This window comes from Sarcophilus harrisii, chromosome 3 (genome assembly GCF_902635505.1).
Source record: "Sarcophilus harrisii chromosome 3, mSarHar1.11, whole genome shotgun sequence".
Lineage (NCBI taxonomy): Eukaryota > Metazoa > Chordata > Mammalia > Dasyuromorphia > Dasyuridae > Sarcophilus > Sarcophilus harrisii.
The window spans coordinates 498,394,306-498,415,043 of record NC_045428.1 but is presented as its reverse complement, the minus strand read 5'-3'; the positions used below and the strand labels follow the sequence as shown (position 1 = coordinate 498,415,043).

General features: G+C 36.1%; 1 protein-coding gene across 4 annotated transcripts in view; it reads left to right on the top strand.

The window, feature by feature from the left end:
• The window catches only part of UVRAG (UV radiation resistance associated), a 397,709-nt gene that overhangs the window by 159,977 nt on the left and 216,994 nt on the right, over positions 1–20,738 (top strand). For all 4 annotated transcript variants that reach the window (XM_031961363.1, XM_031961361.1, XM_031961364.1 and 1 more), the window contains one exon: positions 14,189–14,315. In XM_031961363.1, the coding sequence (XP_031817223.1) occupies positions 14,189–14,315 (127 nt within the window). The remainder of the gene's footprint in view (positions 1–14,188; positions 14,316–20,738) is intronic.

Here is a 20,738-nt window from a genome sequence, read left to right as displayed (position 1 = left end):
AAAGACATGTTTAGAACCTGGATAAAATTTGTTGTGGCTTTCTGAATATAATGTACTCTGTAGAATACAAGCCCAATGAAATAGGCAACCCAGAGTTAATATACCAGTCACCTCTGACCAAGTAACAGGTTTAAGTCCTTATGCAGACACTTTAGTGAAGATTAATTACCTTTTGACAGCATATAAGCAAATTGCTTCTGCTGCTGTCAAAGCATGGGGCAGTCTCCCAGGAAGACAATATAGAATCCCGAAAATAGCATAAGGTCTAAACGAACCCCTTGCTGATTCTGTAGGACCTTTGCAGATAGCTATCACACAAACTATTGGTGAAAATGTAGCAACAGAAATTATGATAAGACAACTTGCTAAAGAAAATGCTAATGAGGTTTTTAGAAGAATTATACTAGGACTACACAAGGATAGTACACAAGGATAGGAGCACACAAGGATGCTCCTTTAGAGGAGATCATAAGACGCCATGCCACAATGGGCACAAATACCTTTAAGGTTATGATGCAGACTTCCCAAGATCTGAACATGAAAAGACAGGGTCCCTTTTGGCAAGGGACTTCCAGAGAGACTCTCCAGTGCTTTCAGTGTGCTGAAGTAGGGCATCTGAAAGCTCAATGTTGGCATAAAAGACAGGGTGGGAGAACAAGACCCAAAACCCCATGTCCAAAATGCAACAGAGGCTTACTTTGGGCATCAGAATATAGAATGACTCAGGGAAATGGGAAGTGGAGCCCAGCCCTGGGGCCCCAGGCAAAAAACACTTAGGGCATGATGGCAGCCGATGCTACACCCAGAGAGTCTTTAGAAGTTCAGTATTCAGACATGATCAATCAGCCAAGAAGCAATCTGATGGAAAAAAGGGATTGCAGTTGGGGAGAATAGAGTTGTATGCAGCTGGGACTACTGAGATATCCCCTGGAGAGATGAAGTTTTTCCCTCTCCGGGCCTATAAATCCCTTGCCTCCAGGCACAGTAGGCTTGACCATTTCAACTCCTGAGAGTGCTTACAAAACAGTGTCCATCCATACACTGATGTGGGAAACTGGGGAATATGTAGCTAACATCCCAGTCACTAATACAGGTAGACAATGTGTGACTTATCACCCAGGAGAAGTAGTAGCATCAGGTTTACTGATACAGACTCCTAATAGGCAATCTGGTGATATTTACCCAGATTTTGACTCCAAGCAGCAGAATCCAGGAATATTCTTGACAGCAGCTGTGACAGCTAACCAACCTATGCTCACTATGTAAATGGCACACCACTGGAAGGGTAGGTAGACACAGTTGCAGATCATACAGTCATTAGAGGTGCTAGCTGCCCCAGTCAATGGCCAAAGATTAAGGCAGACACCTACATGTCTGGCGTAGGAGGATCAATAGCAGCTGAAGTTAGTACTACCCCTTTGAGATGGATATTTGAAGGTGAAACAGGAGTTTTTTACTCCTTTTGTAGTTGAAAAAATCTCCATCAATCTATGGGGAAGAGATATTTTATATAACAGTTAGGATTACAAATGAGTACTTCGGTTTTTTAGACAGGGCTGCTGTTGAAGGCCTGCCAACACTTTCACCTCTTCCTATCCAATGGAAAATTGATACACCAGTGTAAATAGAACAGTGGCCCTTAGCTAGCGATAAAATTCAGGCCTTATTAGATATAGTACAGGAGCAACTTGACAAGGACACTTACAACCTTCTCTCACTTCTTGGAACTTCCTTGTATTTGTTGTAAAAAAAAGAAATTTGGACAGTGGAGGATGTTGAGTGATTTGAGTAATGTAAATGAACAGATGGAAATTATGGGAACTCTTCATCTGGACTTCCATCTCCTAGTCAGTTGCCTAGAGAATGGCCTCTTTGGTTATAGACATTAAGGATTGTTTGTATTCTATCCCTCTAGATAAAGAGGATATGAAAAGATTTGCCTTTTCAGTAATTAATTTACTGGAGCATTAATTTAGTGGAGCTTTATAAAAAATATGGACAGTTTTGACACAGGGAATGAAAAATACCCCTGCTATATGTCAAATGAATGTGGCTGCTGCTCTTACTCCAGTGAGAAAAGTATTTCCAAACATTATGTTGTTATATTACATGGATAATATCTTGGGGTGTGCACCTGAGGAGCAAATGTTAGAAGTATGTCTACAAAAGACTATAAAAACACTAAGGAACTACAAATTGCATATAGCTTCAGAAAAAATTCAAAGGCATACTCCTTTTCAATATTTAGGATATGAAGTATATCATATACTAAGATGCCTACAGTACAAAAACTTTCTTTAAGAACAGAGAAGTCGAAAACCTTAAATGACATTCAGAAATTGATAGGAGATATTCAATGGATACATCTAGTGTTAAATCGGCTTAACTACCTATCACTTGCAACCATTATATGATATTTTAAGGGGAGACAATGCTTTAAACTCACCATGCCAGCTCACAAAAGAAGCTCAAGAGGCTTTGAGAGAAATTGAACTGGATTTATCCAATGTAGTTGAAAAAGTTACTCAGAAACCCTTGGAAATACCAGTTTTTGCTACACAAGAGGCACTCACAGCAGTCTTTCATCAAGGAGACAGTGTGATAGAGTGGGTGAACCTCCCAACACAACCAGAACAAAGCCTTACTCCTTACCCAGTGCTTGTCGCTAGAATTTTATTAAAGACCACTAAGTGAGTAGTACAATTATCTGGGATAAGACCTGATAAATTATACATCTTTTATACCAATGCACAAATTAATGTATGCTGTGAAACCATCCCAGAGTGGCAGATTTATTGGCTACAGTTCCAAATTTTACACGGGTTTCCATTAAAGATAACCTGATTATTACATAATTGGCAATGGATTTTTGAAGAAAAGTTTTCTAAGGTTCCTCTTAAAGGACCAGCTATCTTTAAAGATGCATCCAAACAGTGTTAAAACTCCTTTTCAGTCCACTCAGCAGAATGAATGGTATGCCCTCATGCTAGCTCTTCCAGGAGATGTAAATATAATATCGGATTCAACCTACCTGATAGATGTGGTACAAAGAATTGCCACAACCCAAATAAAATTTGTAGCTTCTAATATATATCAACTTTTTAAGGAACTTCAAGTGCAAGTGAGAAAGCATCCAGGTAAGATTTATATCTTGCATGTCCACTCTTATAGTGGACTTCCAGGTCCTATATTTTATGGAAATTCAAAGGGAGATCTCTTTCTAACCATGTTAGCCAATACTCCCTTTATTTAACTATATCATCTGCAGGTGAAATATCTGACTATATTTCTCCAGTGGTTTCTTCCCAGAAAGATGGTAGTGGGTCTTGGGCTGGTAGTAGTGCTTTTTCCAGGAATCTTGGGTTCATGGTTCCTTCCAGATCTGACTCTCAGAAACAGACAAAGTTAGTACCTGGAGTGTTGAACTTTCTAGTCAAGAAAACTGGATTGGAGTTCTATGAACATGGACAAAAAAGATTTTTACATCCACTCAGTTTTCAATTTCTTGCCTGTACAGAAAGGACTGCCATGAACATTTTTGCACATGTGGGTCCCTTTCCCTCCTTATTTAAGATCTCTTTGGGATATAAGCCCAGTAGAAACCCTGCTGGATCAAAGGGTATGCACAGTTTGATAACTTTTTGAACATAGTTCCAGATTGCTATCCAGAATGGCAAGATCCGTTTACAACTACCCCAACAATGTATCGGTGTCCCAGTTTTCCCATATCTCCTCCAGCATTTGTCATTATCTCTTATTGTCATCTTAGCCAATCTGACACGTGTGTAGGGGTATCTCAGAATTGTCTTAATTTGCATTTCTCTGATCAATAGTGATTTAGAACACCTTTTCATATGACTAGAAATAGTTTCAATTTGTTAATCTGAAAATTGTTCACATCCTTTTACCATTTATCAATTGGAAAATGGCTTGAATTCTTATCAATTTGAGTCAGTTCTCTATACATTTTAGAAATGAGGCCTTTATCAGAACCTTTGAATGTAAAAGTGTTTTCCCAGTTTATTGCATCCCTTCTAATCTTGTCTGCATTAGTTTTGTTTGTACAAAAAACTTTTTAACATAATATAATCAAACTTATCTATTTTGTGTTCAGTAATGAACTCCAGTTCTTTTTTGGTTTCCTTCTCCTCAGATCTGAGCGGTAAACTATCCTATGTTCTTCTAATTTGCTTTTAATATCACTCTTTATGTACAAATCATGAGTCCATTTTGACTTTATCTTGGTATATGGTGTTAGGTGTGGATCAGTGCCTAGTTTCTGCCATACTAGTTTCCAATTTTCCCAGCAGTTTTGTCAGATTGTGATTTCTTATCTCAAAAGCTGGGGTCTTTGGGTTTGTCAAACATTAGATTACTATAGTCATTGACTGTTTTGATCAACTACTATATTCCTTAGCCAGTACCAAATGATTTTGATGATCGCTGCTTTATAATATAATTTTAGGTCTGGCATAGCTAGGCTACCTTCATTTTCTTTTTCTTTTTTCATTAATTCCCTTGAGATTCTTGACCTTTTGTTCTTCCAGATGAACTCTGTTATTATTTTTTCTACAGATGTAAAATAATTTCTTGGGATTTTGATTGGTATGGCACTAAATAAGTAGATTAATTTAGGAAGTAATGTCATTTGTATTATATTTGCTTGGTCTACCTGTGAGCACTTGATATTTTTCTAGTTGATTAGATCTGACTTCATTTGTGTGGAATGTGTTTTGTAGTTTTGTTCATATAGATCCAGACTTTGCCTTGGCAGATAAACTCCCAAATAATTTATATTATCGACAGTTATTTTAAATGGAATTTTTCTTTGTGTCTCTTGCTGTTGGACTTTGTTGGTAATATATAAAAATGCTGACGATTTATATGGATTCATTTTGTTTCCTGCAAAGTTGTGAATTGTTTTTAGTAGGTTTTTAGTTGATTCTCGAGGGTTCTCTAAGCATACCATCATATCACTTGCAAAGACTGATAATTTGGTTTCCTCGTTATTTACTCTAATTCCTTTCTTCTCTTTTTCTTCTCTTATTGCCAAAATTAACATTTCTAATACAATATTGAATAGTAATGATGATAGTGGGCAACCCTGTTTCACCCCTGATTTTACTGGAAATGTTTCTAGTTTGTCTCCATGATGCTTGCTGATGGTATTAAATAGATGCTACTGATCATTTTAAGGAAAACGCCATTCATTTCTATACTCTAGTGTTTTTAATAGAAATGGGTGTTGGATTTTATCAAATGCTTTTTCTGCATCTATTGAGATAATTATATGATTTTTGTTAGTTTGGTTACTGATATAGTCAGTTATGCTAATAGTTTTCCTAATAATGAACCAGTTTTGCATTCCTGGTATAAATCCTACTTAGTCATGGTATATCATCCTGGGGATGATTTTCTGCAATCTCTTTGCTAATATTTTATTAAGGTTCAAAAATCTTACTTTCCCCTTCTCTAGTAAGTTGTGATGCCTCGATTAGGAATTATGGAGCTTTACTCATACTGTCCATTATTTCTTTGAGTGCATTATACTCTCTTTCAATCATATCTGCCTTTCAGCTCCTTCTCTTTGTGACTTCAATTACACTTAGAATTGTTTTCTGTTTATTACTTCACACTTTTTCCATTTTTTGTGTTACTTTTACATAGCAGTTGTCAAGACATATGTTGTAACAGGAATAATACTGGATTATAAGCACTGAGACTTAGGCTCAAATTCTGTACTTGATGTTTCTGTCTTATTGACCCTCAGTAAGTCATGCATTTTTGCTTAGCATTGGTTTTCTCATATGTAAAATAGGAAGAATAATATAGACACTATTTTGTAAACTTTATAGGACCATGTAGAATTGTTATGAGGAGAGTATTTTTTATACTACTCTGCATCATAAAAAAAGAAACTCAGGATCTGCTAATTTTGGTTTTGTTCTGTGTTTGGACTTATGATTTCATCTGTGTAGGTATATGATAATAATAGATAATATTTATGTAGTTGCTTTGTTTGCAAAGAACTTTATATATGTTAACTTTTTTGAAGCAACTAGTATTTTAAACTTTCTTTACTCACTTATCTCCTACAGTGTAAAAGCTTTGAGGCAATGAAAGGTCCAGCAACTAGCCCATGCTATACAGCTGATGTACAGCTAATTTATCAAAGGAAGGACTTTAATCCAGGCCTTTGGTTCTCTTTCCAGCTTTCTATCTCATATTCCACGTAGTAATTACTATTATCATCATATTCAGCTAATAAATTAATAAATAATTCATGCTTTTAGTTCTTCTGTTCAACTATTATCCTTATTTCTTTTGATTTCCTAAATGATGCCTAAAAATTGTCTTCTTTCCCCAAACCTGGCCTGTTTACTATGACAGGTGGGAATCTCACTCTGTGATTGTAATCAAAGATGATCTTATTAATCATCATTACGTGAAATGTGCACTTATTTGTGAGTAACATGAAATTCAGTACATCTCAAAGACAACCAGCTCTTCTTCTGGGATAACTCAGCAGGTATTGTATCCAATTTGCAGTTCTGAATGAGACATGGCTGGTAAATGAAAGCTTTCGTACTGAAACCAGAGCTGGCTACATGTTTTTCTGGAGTGACTGCAGTAATGGGGAGCTCTGTGAATTTGGCATGGATTTTGCAATCAAAATTAATCTAGTCAAGAGAGTTGTATGCACCCCAAAGGAGTGAATGATATGCTTATGACAATGCAATTGCTGCTTGCTAGAAAGTATCTTGCTATCATCATCAGTGTCTACATTTTCACCATGATAAACCTGAATGAAGTCAGGTAAGAATTTTGTGAAGACACCTGTCAGATTGGCTAAGATGACAGGAAAAAATAATGATGATTGTTGGAGGGGATGCGGGAAAACTGGGACATTGATGCATTGTTGGTGGAGTTGTGAACGAATCCAACCATTTTGGAGAGTAGTTTGGAACTATGCTCAAAAAGTTATCAAACTGTGCATACCCTTTGATCCAGCAGTGTTACTACTGGGATTATATCCCAAAGAGATTATAAAGAAGGGAAAGGGACCTGTATGTGCACGAATGTTTGTGGCAGCCCTTTTTGTAGTGGCTAAAAATTGGAAACTGAATGGATGTCCATCAGTTGGAGAATGGTTGAATAAATTGTGGTATATGAAAATTATGGAATATTACTGTTCTGTAAGAAATGACCAACAGGATAATTTCAGAAAGGCCTGGAGAGACTTACATGAACTGATGCTGAGTGAAATGAGCAGGACCAGGAGATCATTATATACTTCAACAACAATACTATATGATGACCAGTTCTGATGGATCAGGCCCTCCTCAGCAACGAGATCAACCAAATCATTTCTAATGGAGCAGTAATGAACTGAACTAGCTATGCCCAGAAAAAGAACTCTGGGAGATGACTAAAAACCATTACATTGAATTCCCAATCCCTATATTTATGCACACCTGCATTTTTGATTTCCTTCACAAGCTAATTGTACAATATTTCAGAGTCCGATTCTTTTTCTACAGCAAAATAACGTTTTGGTCAGGTATACTTATTGTGTATCTAATTTATATTTTAATATATTTAACATCTACTAGTCATCATGCCATCTAGGGGAGGGGGGCGGGTAAGAGGTGAAAAACTGGAACAAGAGGTTTGGCAATTGTTAATGCTGTAAAGTTACCCATGTATATATCCTGTAAATAAAAGGCTATTAAATTTAAAAAAAAAAAAAGAATTTTGTGAAGACCTGGAGATCCTCATTATTAATGTGCCAAAAGAAAATAAGTTTGTAATTTTGAGTGAATTTAATGCCAGAGTAAGTACAGGCTACTAATTATGCTAATGAGTCCTTGTCAGGAATGGAGTCAGGGACAGCTACAGTAATGATCACTTACTATTGAAGACTTGTGCATTTGATCTCATCACCAAAACTGTCTTCCATTTACCTAAACACAAAACTTCGTAGATGTACCCTTACAATAAACAACAGCATTTATTACTTATGGCATTATAAGATGTGAGAGTAATGAATGCCATTGTGTGGTGTTCTGAGAATAGACTTTTCCTTTCCAACCTAAACATTTGCATTCAACAAAAGTGGTTGCCCCAAGGCAAAATGACAACCAAAATCTTATTAGTAGATTATATTGTTTCTCTAAACATGAAAAGAACAGTTTTTTGTGTGATGTTTAAAAAGTCCAGGAGAAAGTTTCTGGATCATTAATCATTTTATTAACAATGCTAGATAGCATTTTATTATTAAAAAGAATGGTCATTTCTTCATCCCTCTTGTACCAACGACAACTCATGGCAATGAACTTACAGTTTATATGTCCTTAGGAGAGTAGATGTTCCTGAGGGTGGCAGTCAGTTGTGATCAGTTAACACTTAACTGAGAGAATAAATATTACTATGAAAGGAGAGACTATTCTAATGCAAGACTAGAAGATGTAACTTGAATCATGTTATTTACTTCTGAATTATTCCTAATTCCTGGGAAATCTAGACAAAAAAATTAGAGTGAAATTTAGAGCAGAAGACAATGGAGCGGAAATTTCACCTTATATTAAATTCCTTGTAAGTTTGGATAGGATAGCAATTGCTAGATTGAGAAGAATATTTCTTTATCCTTTCTCGGTCCTATTCTGATGAGTATTTAAATGAGGACATTAGGAAAAAAGGGGAGATCTCTCCAAATCATTGGTTATTAATAATATTTCTTTAATTTGATAACTAGGAGGGAAAGCTGAGCCAACACACAATTGGCAACAGTAGAATAGAAAAGGAGTAAGCAAAGTTTAGAGATTTGATGTACAATACTGCATTTACTTATCTGAATTAAACACTTGTAACATCAAATTTGGTGTGAAGAAAATGATAGGGGAATTCAAAAGCTGCTAAATGAAAAATGAGAACTGCATAAGGGTCTGCCTGCAGATTGGTTCATCCATCTATAAAAAGGCTCCCATCAAACTCCCATCAAAAGTAGAGTGCAACCAAAGGTTAGAAAACTACATTCTTCTTGATTCAGTAAGAAGACAAGTGAAATTCAGTTTTAGACTGATAATAACAATCTAAATGCTTTTATGATGCCTTGAAGGCTATTTGTGGGCCAAAGACCTATGGTGCATCTCACTTATTTAGTGCTGATAGAGCCACAATGATTAGTAATAAAGACATGATCTTAAACAGATGAGCTGAACACTTCCATAGTGTTTTTACCAGACTGTCATCAATCCTGAAGCCATTGACCATTTATCTCAGGTTGAAATCAATTTTTCCCTCACTGAAGTTTCAACTGAAGAAGAGTTTTGAATATCATTCGGCTCCTCTCCTGTGGCAAAGTACCTGGTTCTGATTCTATTCAAACAGATTTTACAAGGTAGGGAGTCCACTGCTAATGCAAAAGCTGGCCAAAATTTTTGCAAGATGAGGCTTGCAAATCCAGAAGTTAAAGGATGCTTTCTTTGTCCATCTCTATAAAAGAAAAGGAAATAGGTTGTCCTAAGACAATCTTGGAGTGGGAGAAAGTTCTTTCTCTTAGTCATTGTTGCTAAGAATTCTTCCCAGAGTCCTCCTTAATAGGCTGATTCTTCTTCTGGAAGATTGTCATCTACCTGAGAGTCAGTGTGGTTTCAAAAAGAGCCATGGAATGGTTCAATATAGTGTTTATTGCCTGATACCTCCAGGAGACAGGCAAGGAATAGACAGAGGTTTGTACACAATGTTCTTCAATCTGACCAATGCTAATTATGAGGGCTTGTGAAAAATTATGTTAAAATTTTGGAGAAGTTTCATTATTGTACATTATTTTCTTGACAGCATGTTTGCACAAGTTCTGAATATGTGTGATGCTTTCCTAGTCACCAGTAGAGTGAAGCATGATTGTGAGCATATTCTTATATGTTTTTTAAAAAATTAAATTTTTTAAAGTTATACATGTACATTCATTTTTTACATGTTTCCATGAGTCATCTTGTGAGAGAAGAATCAGAACAAAAGGGAACTATGAGAATGAAAAAAAATTTTTTAAGGTGTAAACGTATTTAGATTCGCATTCACTATTCACATTTCTCTCTCTGAATGTGGATAACATTTTCCATCCAAAGTTTATTGAAATTGTATTGGATCATTGGATTGCTGAGAATATCTAAGTTTATCATAGTTAATCATTATTACAATCTTGCTGTTGCTGTGTACAGTATTTTCTTAGTTTTGCTTGATTCACTTAGCATCAGTTCATGTTAAGTCTTTCAAGGCTTTTCTGAAATCATCCTGTTCATCATTTCATATAGAACAATAATATCCCATGACATTCACATACCATAACTTATTCAGCCATTCCCCAATGGATGGACACCTATTCGTTTTCCAGTTATTCACCACCACAAATAGAACTGCTACAAATAATTTTGCACATGTGGGTCCTTTTCTCTTTTTTATGAATTACCTTTAAATGAATTAGAATTGCACAGTTCAAAAGAAGTGAGATGCACAAATTTAGAGACATCTTCACTCCAAAATGTTCATGTAAATGGTTTGTGCCCTGTTGTAGATAGAACCTTCAGAGTTTGTATTGGTCTGATGAACCACAATTAGACACAACTATATCTTAATTCCAACAAAGTGATGTCATTTTGGTCCTCTTCCAGAATGAAAGACAACAACAAACCATGTATTTATTAAGTACCTCCTATGTACCAAGTAGTATGCTAAGCTTTAGGGATACAAAGAAAGGCAAATGACAGTTTTTGCCTTCAAGGAACTCATAATCTAATGGGAATAGGCAACATCTTAAAAGGAAAATGAAAAGCAGAAGGGATAAGAAGATATGCCTTTGGATACAGGGGTATATTAGAGAAGTCCAAAAAAAGCTTGCTGAGAAATGAGGAAATCGTTGGCTTGGATCCTCTCCTTAAATGAATGTTTTGGAAAGCACTTTCTATTCTCCACTCTAATCAGAGGACAATAAAGACCCTAGAACTAGAGGATACCAAAGAAGTGTGAATACCAAATCTAATGTCATGCAGGAGGAAGAAGTTCTTGGGGTTTAGTGGAGAAGTGCAGTATGACTGATTGGGGAATGAAAATAGGACCCATTTCACAAACGATTTTATGGCCTCTGTTTTTGTGATGTCATCCCCTCTGATCAACATTATGTCATAAAGTTAGCATATATCTGAACTTCCTTACAACGGGAAGTGTCTTTCAATTGTTTGCCTAACAGAGTGAGGCTGCAGTGACTATGAGGAAGGGTTCAGGTAGCCCTGGAGAGAATCTTCTTTCCAGGTCAAAGAAAATTTTCCCTGAATGATTTCAGCCACATGAGTAGATAAAATAGCATTGGTGAGGTCTATAATCTTATTCCACTCATCTTGGGCCTGGATTACTTGTGCCTATCACATTGACAATGTCAGGAACAAATTTAGGGATGGGGATGATAACTTTGTTTAGCCTCTCTATTTACTGGAAGTTGCCAGGGACTATCTATCTTCCTCACAGGTCACAGATGATTGTAAGAAGGAGCTAGTATAAGGAGTCTTCCAGCTTCCTTTATTACTGTATGTAAAGAAGAAATGTCACTATTGGCCCCATCTTATTTGGTGTTAAATATATAGGGTGGTTTGGGTAACTCCAAGTGTTTTCATTTAATCCCTATCTATAATAACCTGCAAAGGGATTTTTGAGATGATTTGCCCAAATATTGATTGCCAGGAGTTCATGGTATCTCTTTTCTCTGCTTTCTACGGTCTGTAATTTCATATGGGTGATCCAGGTGAGGCAGGACCTTTGAGGAAAAAATCAGGTTCATTAGGTTTGAATGGTGTTGAAGCATTCCCATTTCCCTGTGTGGGATTTCATTATAGAGTTTTGCTAGTACCTCCCACAGGCTAGTTATCAATAGGCTTTCTTATTTCTTCTCTACTTCAAGAGCTAATCTCAAAGCAGCACCCTATGAGACAGTTAATCTCCCTTTGCCCAACTAGGAAGGTGAGGAGCTCTGTATCCCTAGCTTGAGAGTACTTATTGTCTAGACTATCACTACCTAAATTTCCAGACCACATTAGATTAGTTCTATTGTAATAAAGGCCCATATCAGCTGGGATTCAGCTCAGATGGAGGGATGTAATTGTTCCCTAGACAGGTTGGTCATTAGATATGACATGTCATCTCATCTCCAATAGATTAAATCAATTTATCAGGCACATGTATTTTAGAAATATCTACCCCTCCCTTATAGATCCCCATATGGATAAAACTATCTTAACCACCTTAAAAAAAAAAAAAAGCCGAAGAACAGCCTTTATTTGGAGCATAAAACTAATTGATCCTTCCTTGAAGGGTTATAGTAAGTCCCTGGACAGCTAGCTCCTCAAACCTATGTAACTGCTGTGAAAGTGTCTTAATGCTGGCTCTATTGAACAATGACCTTAGCAGTCACACACCAATGACTCATTAAGTATTCTTGAATCCTTGCTGATTTCCTGGTGGTAAAAGCCCACCTAGGCCCTCTTCCCTCTGTAGGAGAAATTATATGTTGTGGTGCAGTAACAGGATAATCCCTGGGCTTTCTTACCACATGTTCCCAAGTCTGTTCCCCACACCAAAAGCTCTCATTTTGTGACTTGGGTATCAGTGTGATATGGTGCATTGGAGGCCTATTGCTATGAGCTGTAGCTTGAACCTTAGCCTCTTGAGCCAATCAAGCCCTGACTTTGAGGGCAAAACTAGCCTAACTGAAGGTGGTGGTGAAAAGAGGAGCAATAACTTGGTTAGATAGGAATTTGTCATGAGTGACATAACGGACATTAATTAACAAGCTATTCTGCTAAGGGTTAGGGATTCAAGATAGCTGCTATTTTCAAGGAGCAAGGCAAGAGGAATTTTACTGGGAGAAGAAAGCAACAGATGAAGAAAAGCGAAGTAGGAAAAGAAATGTTTGAAGTTGACAGTGAAGGGAAATTTGTAGTGAGTGACCAGGAAATAAGGTGGTGTCTTGGTTTCAGACAAGTAAATTAGAAATTCTCTTATCAGGGCCCATGTGGAATTCTGGTTTTTAGTGACATTGAGAGAGAAGATGTGGTAATGAAGGCCGGGTAGAAATGGCCTAGTTTGTAATTAATATGGCCAGAAAATATTTAGGGATTTGAGAGTTATTTCAATTCATTTCTGATGATTTCTACTGTACTTCAGCTAGTATGAAATTGAACAAATAGCTTTATGTCTTCCATCAGGAAGCTGGTTGGAGCAGTGGATAGAATATTAGGTCTAGAGTCAGGAAGACCTGAGTTTAGATTTGGCCTCAGATAATTTTTAGCTGTATGATCCTGGACAAATTATGAATCTTCTTTATCCCTATTTGCTCAATTGATAATAGTATCTTTCTTACCAGATTGTTGTAAGGATCAAATTGAGATATTATAGAGTACTTAGCAGAGTACCTGGTAATTACAATTCTCTTAATAAATTCATGTTTTTCTTCTCCTTTCATACCAACTTTTCAAAATGAAGGGAGAAAAAAAAAGCTTTCATTTATATAGTATACTAATGTCATAAAGTACATTCAAATAAATGATTTCAGTTATTCCTCATAAAAATCCTATGAAGTAGAAAGTTTATTATTATCCCCATTTTACAGATGGAAAGACTGAAACTCAGAAGGGCTAAAGGACTTGCCCAAAGGTACATAACAAGTGACTGATAGAACTAACACTTAAAAAACCAAGTCTTCCAGTAAGAGTTCAGTATTTCTCCTCACTATCTGGCACTACCTTGTAATGTAAATCATATGGTTTCTGAAGGATCTGTGACTCTCAAAAAAATGCCCTTTCATTGCAAGTTATTTCTATTTCTAATTAGATTCACAGCATCCTAGATATTAGAACTGGAAGGAACTTTAGAAATCATCTAGTCCAGCTTTCTCTTTTTTGTATAAAGAAGAAAACCATGTTGGAAACATGACCTTCCAGAATTAAACAGACAGGTAGCAGCAGGATTCATACTGAGATTTTTCTGACACTTGGGTTGGACTATAAGTTCATTGAGTGTCCAGAGTGTTCTTGATTTTGAAGTTTAATAAAACCCAGTTGCTTGTTGAGTATTCATTGACAATTCATTTTTAATGTTTATGAATGTTAAACATCTCTCTCTTTTTTTTCTCTTTCTCTAGAAAAAGGAGAGTGAATGCTTACAGTTGAAACTTTTGGTTCTTCGGAATGAGTTGGAAAGACAAAAGAAAGCTTTGGGAAGGGAAGTGGCATTACTGCACAAGCAGCAAATTGCATTACAGGACAAAGGTGAGTGGAAGTGATGAGATTAGATTCAGGAAACCAGATGATGAGATTAGGGTTCCTGGGGGTCAGAGAGTTAAATGACTCTAGATATTAGAACTAAATGAAGAGGTTTGGCTCCCCTAAATCCCCTTAGGATTCGGCACATGACAGAGAGTTGTGGGAACCTCCTTCTGGCAGCACAGAGATCCTTTGTAAAGGAATTTACGAACCTGAAAAGCTGGACTGATAAAAAGAAGTTTACCATTAGCATTATGAAATCAGCCTTTGCTATGCATGAAGAGAAAGACTGAATTCCTTGGTGACAAGGCCTGACAGAGAAGTAAAGTTTCTAGTGGAGAAATCCCGACAGAGAGGTATAAAGTCTTGTTGGGGAAATAAGTGAGGGAGATAAAGAGAGGATAACACTGAAAGAGAATATTATTTCAGTGGACAGAGATTTCTTTGGCATGGCATGGCATGGCATGGTATGGCATGGCATGTTAGGTCCTCTGCAAAGAGTGAGCTTAAAATTGGCTCAAGCTGGAGGTTGCTTTTGATGGGGGCTGGTCAGCACAGCTTGAACTGAAATTGAATAGAATTGAATGAGTGTTTAATTCAGTAGGGTTTGAATTCTCCAGCTCTGGACTCAACTAGCCCCACCTAGATATACCACTTTATTTTGATTCCCTGGGGCGGGTCTCACAGAGGCAGGGTTCTCCTTGAAGGAGTTTTCAGGGAGTTTTCAGAGAGTTTCGGGGTCGCCCCTTCTGTTTCAGGCTCCCCTTGTCAAAAGCACAGAGGAAGAGTTATCTACCACACTTGTACATTAGTTTGGGTTTTTTTTCCCCTCCTCTCTCTATACTCCATGTATTCCTCTTTCTGTAAATAGAATAAAACCAGGAGAAAAAAACCATTTCTTCTTTCTCATCTAATTATGGCTAAAGAATTTTCACTTGATTATGCAATACAATGAATCTGTGTAATCTAAATAAAATAATTATTGTAAGTTGTATTTGAGATGACTTAATAGTTTGCTGTTTGCTGAATTGAATTCTCAAAATTTTTCTCTTTATTCTATGTAGTGCTTTGTAATTAGTATTTCAGTATGGATATTTCTTCTCTTGATATAACTCTGTTTGGCATTCAAAGTCCTTCATAATCCACCTTCCTTCTACTTTCTTTCTAATCCTTTTTACACCTTTTTCCATGACTTTACCCTTAGGATCCAGTGACAATGGCTTTTCTGGCTGTTCCATGAGCAAGGCCCCAATTTTTTGGTTTCAGACATTTTGTCCCCAGGGGCTAGAATATTCTCCCTATTCTTCTCCAAGTAATGACCTCTTTGGCTTCCTTTAATTCTTAACTGAAATCCTACTTCTTTCTCCTACCCTTTGTAATCGCAGTGCCTTCCCTTTGTTAATTATTTATTTATCCAGTATTTAGTGTTCTCTGAACATATTTGGTTGGGTGTTGTCTCCCTCATTAGATTATAAGCTTCTTGAGGCAAGGGTCTTTTGCCTCTTTTTATATCCCCAGCACTTGGCCTGGCATAAATGCCAGTTAAGTGCTCAAATAAAAACTCGTTCACTGACTGTCTTCTTTTGGTGAGGACAAATAATTTTTATTTCTTGGAGTTTACTCAGTTGAACATGTGCTAATGGTTATTTCTGTTTCTAATTAGATTCATAGCGTCCTAGATATTAGAACTGGAAGGAATTCTAGAAATCATCTAGTCCAGCTTTCTCTTTTTTGTATAGAGAAGAAAATCATGTTGGAAACATGACCTTCCAGAATTAAACAGGCAGGTAGTAGCAGGATTCATACTTAGATTTTTCTGACACTTGGGTTGGTTTAATAAAACCCAGTTGTTTTTTGAGTATTCATTGACAGTTCTTTTTTAATATTTATGAATGTTAACAACTCTTTTTTTTTTTCTCTAGAAAAAGGAGAGTGAGTGCTTACAATTAAAACTTTTAGTATACTAAAGATATAGAAAGAGGGATGTTGCCACTTCCCATTGTCCTTGCCAGAAAACTTAACAGGGTGGTGGGGCAAGGGAAGAGAGAAGGAAAAGTCACTTGTTTGACATTCAGATGTGTCTGTAGGGCCTGATCTCTTGTCTGAGAATTCCTGTTTTAATCCCACTGGCATAGTGAAGGGGGGGGGGGGGGAAAGGGGGGAGGGAGGGAGGAATAGGATGCAAAGTTGTGAATAATCTTATAGATCACTTGTTCAGGACAGTCTACACCTGACTTCAAGGTGCAGAACCTGAACTTGGATCCCTGATTTTCGTATATAAGCTTGAGTAGATTACTTAATTCTTCTGTAAAATGAGAGGATGGGACTAGATAACTGAGGATATGGTAGCTCTAGAGTGATGATTCTCATTTACCCTTTTCTTTTTTGGAAAGGGGGAAAGAAGCTGAGACAGAGAAAGCAAGTGACTTATTTGTGGTCACAAAACTAGTAAGTAGTGGAATTAAGATTTGAACACAAAAATCTTTGATTTCATTTTTCTGTGCTTTTCCTACTATAACAAATAGCCTTTTTTATAGGAAAATCCCCAAATACATTTCTGCACAAAACAAATTTTATTTAGAAAGCCACCTTTACATAACAAGTTAAAATTAATAGCTCACTTAGAAGTCCCTCAATATGTAATACTGGTAATGAAAGTAGCTCCTGTGTGCTGTACAGTACAGAGTATATGGCTATGTTGGAATTTCATGACTTGATTAAATTAGTTTATAGAGAACTGTGATTTACAGAAGTTATTGTTTTACTGGTTTTGCTGTGGTGAAAGAACAACATTTGTCTCTTTTCTTTATAGTGGTGATTTAATGCACTTTTAGTTGTGGTGGTGAAATAGTTCACTAATATAAATTATGCTAAGGATTTTTTAACTCAGGGTGACTTTTTCCCCCCTTGCTAGTACTTACTTTGCCTTAGGGTTTTGAGTCTGTGAACTTGGAGTTAGATCTGATAGGTTGGAACTTCTGATTTTTTAATCTGGGCCTTGCTACTGATTCCTCTGAGCAACCAAAAAAGGAATTACTCCACATGTTTGTCTTTTTACACATCTGTTCATCATGGATCACTACATCCCTATAGCACCATATGGATTAATTTAAATTCTTGGAAGAATTAAGGGGTGTGTGTGTGTATGTGTGTGTGTATGCAAATACACACAGAGTTTACACTTATATGTAAAAATTCTGCAAGATAGAGTATTTTATTAAAGAGATCCAAAAAATAGATTTTACTCATGGTGATGGCATATTGAATCACTAAAAATTCCTTTGTGCTATATTATGCCTTCTATGTAATAAGACCTATTTCTCTGCATTGCTGAAGAGGTTTTTAAATTTTGTAGTTTGAGAGTAACTTCCAGCAGATCTAAGAAATAAATTCTTTTGTATTACTGATTATTTTTTTAAAAAGACATCCAAAACTCACAAGTAGACTTTCCTTTAAAACACAGATTAATAGTCTGGTTTATGATATTAATGAAGAAGTAGATATAACTTCATTAGTGTCTCCTTAAAATCAATTGCAGTCTTTCCATTGCTTCAAGTGAAATATATGCTTTTGGTTTTTTGTGCCACTCCCCCTTTCTGCATCCCTCCCCCACAACCTTTCAATGACAAGGGGTGTTGCCAGTTTCACAAAATTCTAGATCTTAAGGCTGGGCTTGTCTTTAGGGATCTCCTTTCACCTTGATAAAAATAATTACAAATCAAAAGTCTTGTATATCAGTACTCCATGGGAAGTGATAAGGATTTTTAGGATTATCATTTGTTAGCCAGAGGAACCCAAAAGGCAGGGAAATTTTTTTAGGGTGAATTTGTCTCCCTTCTAGAAATGTTGACATATGTTCTTCAGGAAATGAGTGGTGAGTAGAAGCAATTGCTACTTCATGATCAGCAGGTTAGAATGACCAGATTGAGCAAAGCAACCACTTAGGAACTTTCGTGTAAACATTTGAAATCTTAGGAAAGAAATTTGTAGTAGATTTGGTAATGTATAACCAATTTGCAGCTTTTGAGGGGGAAATGTTACTAGAAAATATCATGAAAGTAAAACATGTGAATGTTAATATATTTGAACCAATGGTGAAATAGGGGATTTCTTTACTGGTGGTCGTTACTGACCACCAAAAACTGCAATCTTTTGCTAGGGAATGTTGGATATACACTTTTCTGCATACAGTTTTATAACAAAATATTAATTGTAATTTAACTTACTTTTCTTTACACATTAACCATAAAATAACCCATCAAATGCATTACATAAACTAAAATTGGTAATATGCAAAACATTTTTCCTTGCTAATAATTTCCTAGAATTTTATGCCCTTTTGTGCTATAGAATTTCAGTTAAAACAACAACACTGATTTCAGACAATATTTACTTTTTTAACACATGAAATCCAAAGTGTACCATATTGTTGTACAGGAAATAAAATTCTTAAAACTAAAACATTTTATAATCAGGAGCTTACCTTCCACCATGTCAGATGATGGTGTGAGGGCATCATATTTTATACTGTCCTGTGTAAAACTCTTTTACCTTGGCTGCCATCTGAAAATCAAGGGAGAGATTGCTAAGGCATTTTTTCACTGCTGTTAGAAGACACCAAGACTAGTAAGGTTTTTGATGCTCTGTCCTTCTTTGCTGGTGGATAGAAATTATATAGGATGCACCAATTTCAAATAATCTATTAGTGGTGTCTCCAAGTGCCATTTTAATTTCTTCAGGGTGTCCAAGAATGTGAGCATAGCAGAGGTGAGTTGACATTTAATCTTGAGACTGCAGTCACTGATGGCATTGGCAGCTTGAGGTCTCTAGCCAGCTGATTGATTACACTGACAGCAGCTACAGACATTTGAGAATAAAACTTATTGAACACCTTATTTTCTCACTGAGCCACATCACTGACTTTGCGCACTTGAATTACAGCCCAAAGGACTTGTACTGTTCTTGAGGGCATAATGCAGTACAGAACTTGAGTTTTAAAGGCAAACCATGAAAATATGCAACAAATGCAACAAAAGACCAGTAAAACAAGTTGCTAGAGTGCCAGTAACTCCACAAACTTAATGCACGTTGCACCTTTTAATTTTTTTCTCTATTGCTCATACCTGTGAATGTGCATGACTAATAAGACAAAAGTGAAATGAGGTTACTAATAAAATTACCTAAATGTTAAAAGTTGCAAAAGTTAAACTTGATTGCTGAGGATTGTATGTTAGTGTGAGAGGTGGGGAAATGCCAATACAGTGACAAAAGAATATAAATGTAACTGAAATAATAGTAAATTAACTTAGAAGTGCTTATTCTTCAAAAAAATTTTGATGGAAAAAAATATTATTGCTGTTTGTTATTTTCAGGGCTATTTAAAAGATGAGTTTGACTTTTATTCCTGCATATGAAATTTACTTGGTCAAGTCATCTTACTTCAAGTAGATTAACCACTAGTTACATACATATTTTTTTTTAATGAAGCCATTTCCCTTTTATCCCTGCTGTTCCTCATTTGACTCTTTCCTACTTTCTGTTTTTTCTAATATAAAATGAGGTCTTTGAGCTAGTACCTAAATCTAGGGCCTAGAACTAGATTGTAAACATCAGAATTTTTAAAGACAATTTTTTTGTCTTTAATTTTGTCAAAATTGATTTTTGTGTCATGGCATGACATAGTAGAATAAAGTCTGTACTTTTAAGTCAGGAAAATTAATTAAAATTTTAAGGTTCTTTGCATATTCACAATCTGATAATCTCAAGGACAGAGCTTTTTTCATTGCGCCACGTTATTTCATTGTAGAGGATGTGGTGAACAGTAGAACTAAATATTAAATTAATGGTTTTTTTCCTATTTACTATCTGAAAAGTGAATTTTCATTTTTCTCTACTTGCTAAGAGCCAGTAGGTACTGGATACTGGAATTAATACTATGGTCAACTCTTTGGAACTCTACTTTCTGCAGATGTGCTAGCATCTTTTGTGAACTATGGACTATGGATTAGGAATTGTCTTATATAATTATATATTTATATAATTGTGTATTATATTTACTCATAAGAAATCCACTCACTGTGGCTAATATTGTGGTATTTAAAAAAAAAAAAAAATTCTGTTCCTGCTGTTAGAAGACTGTTGGAATAGTGGATCACATGATCAACAAATTTTGCACTAGACATTTTCTCCCATGCTTACTATCCCAATTACACCAAAACAGTAATAACATACAAGAGATAAAGAGATTACTACCATTTTCATAGTTTAGAATACCAGGAACCCTAAGGAGATTCAGCAAACTAATAGTATAAAAATAGCAAGGAGGCTTCCAGGAGGCTTCTGAGATGTGAGCTTGAGAGACTTGGGGGCATGACATTACCCTCTACAAGAATAAGGAAGGTGGGGGCAGGGCAATGTAGAGGGAAAGAT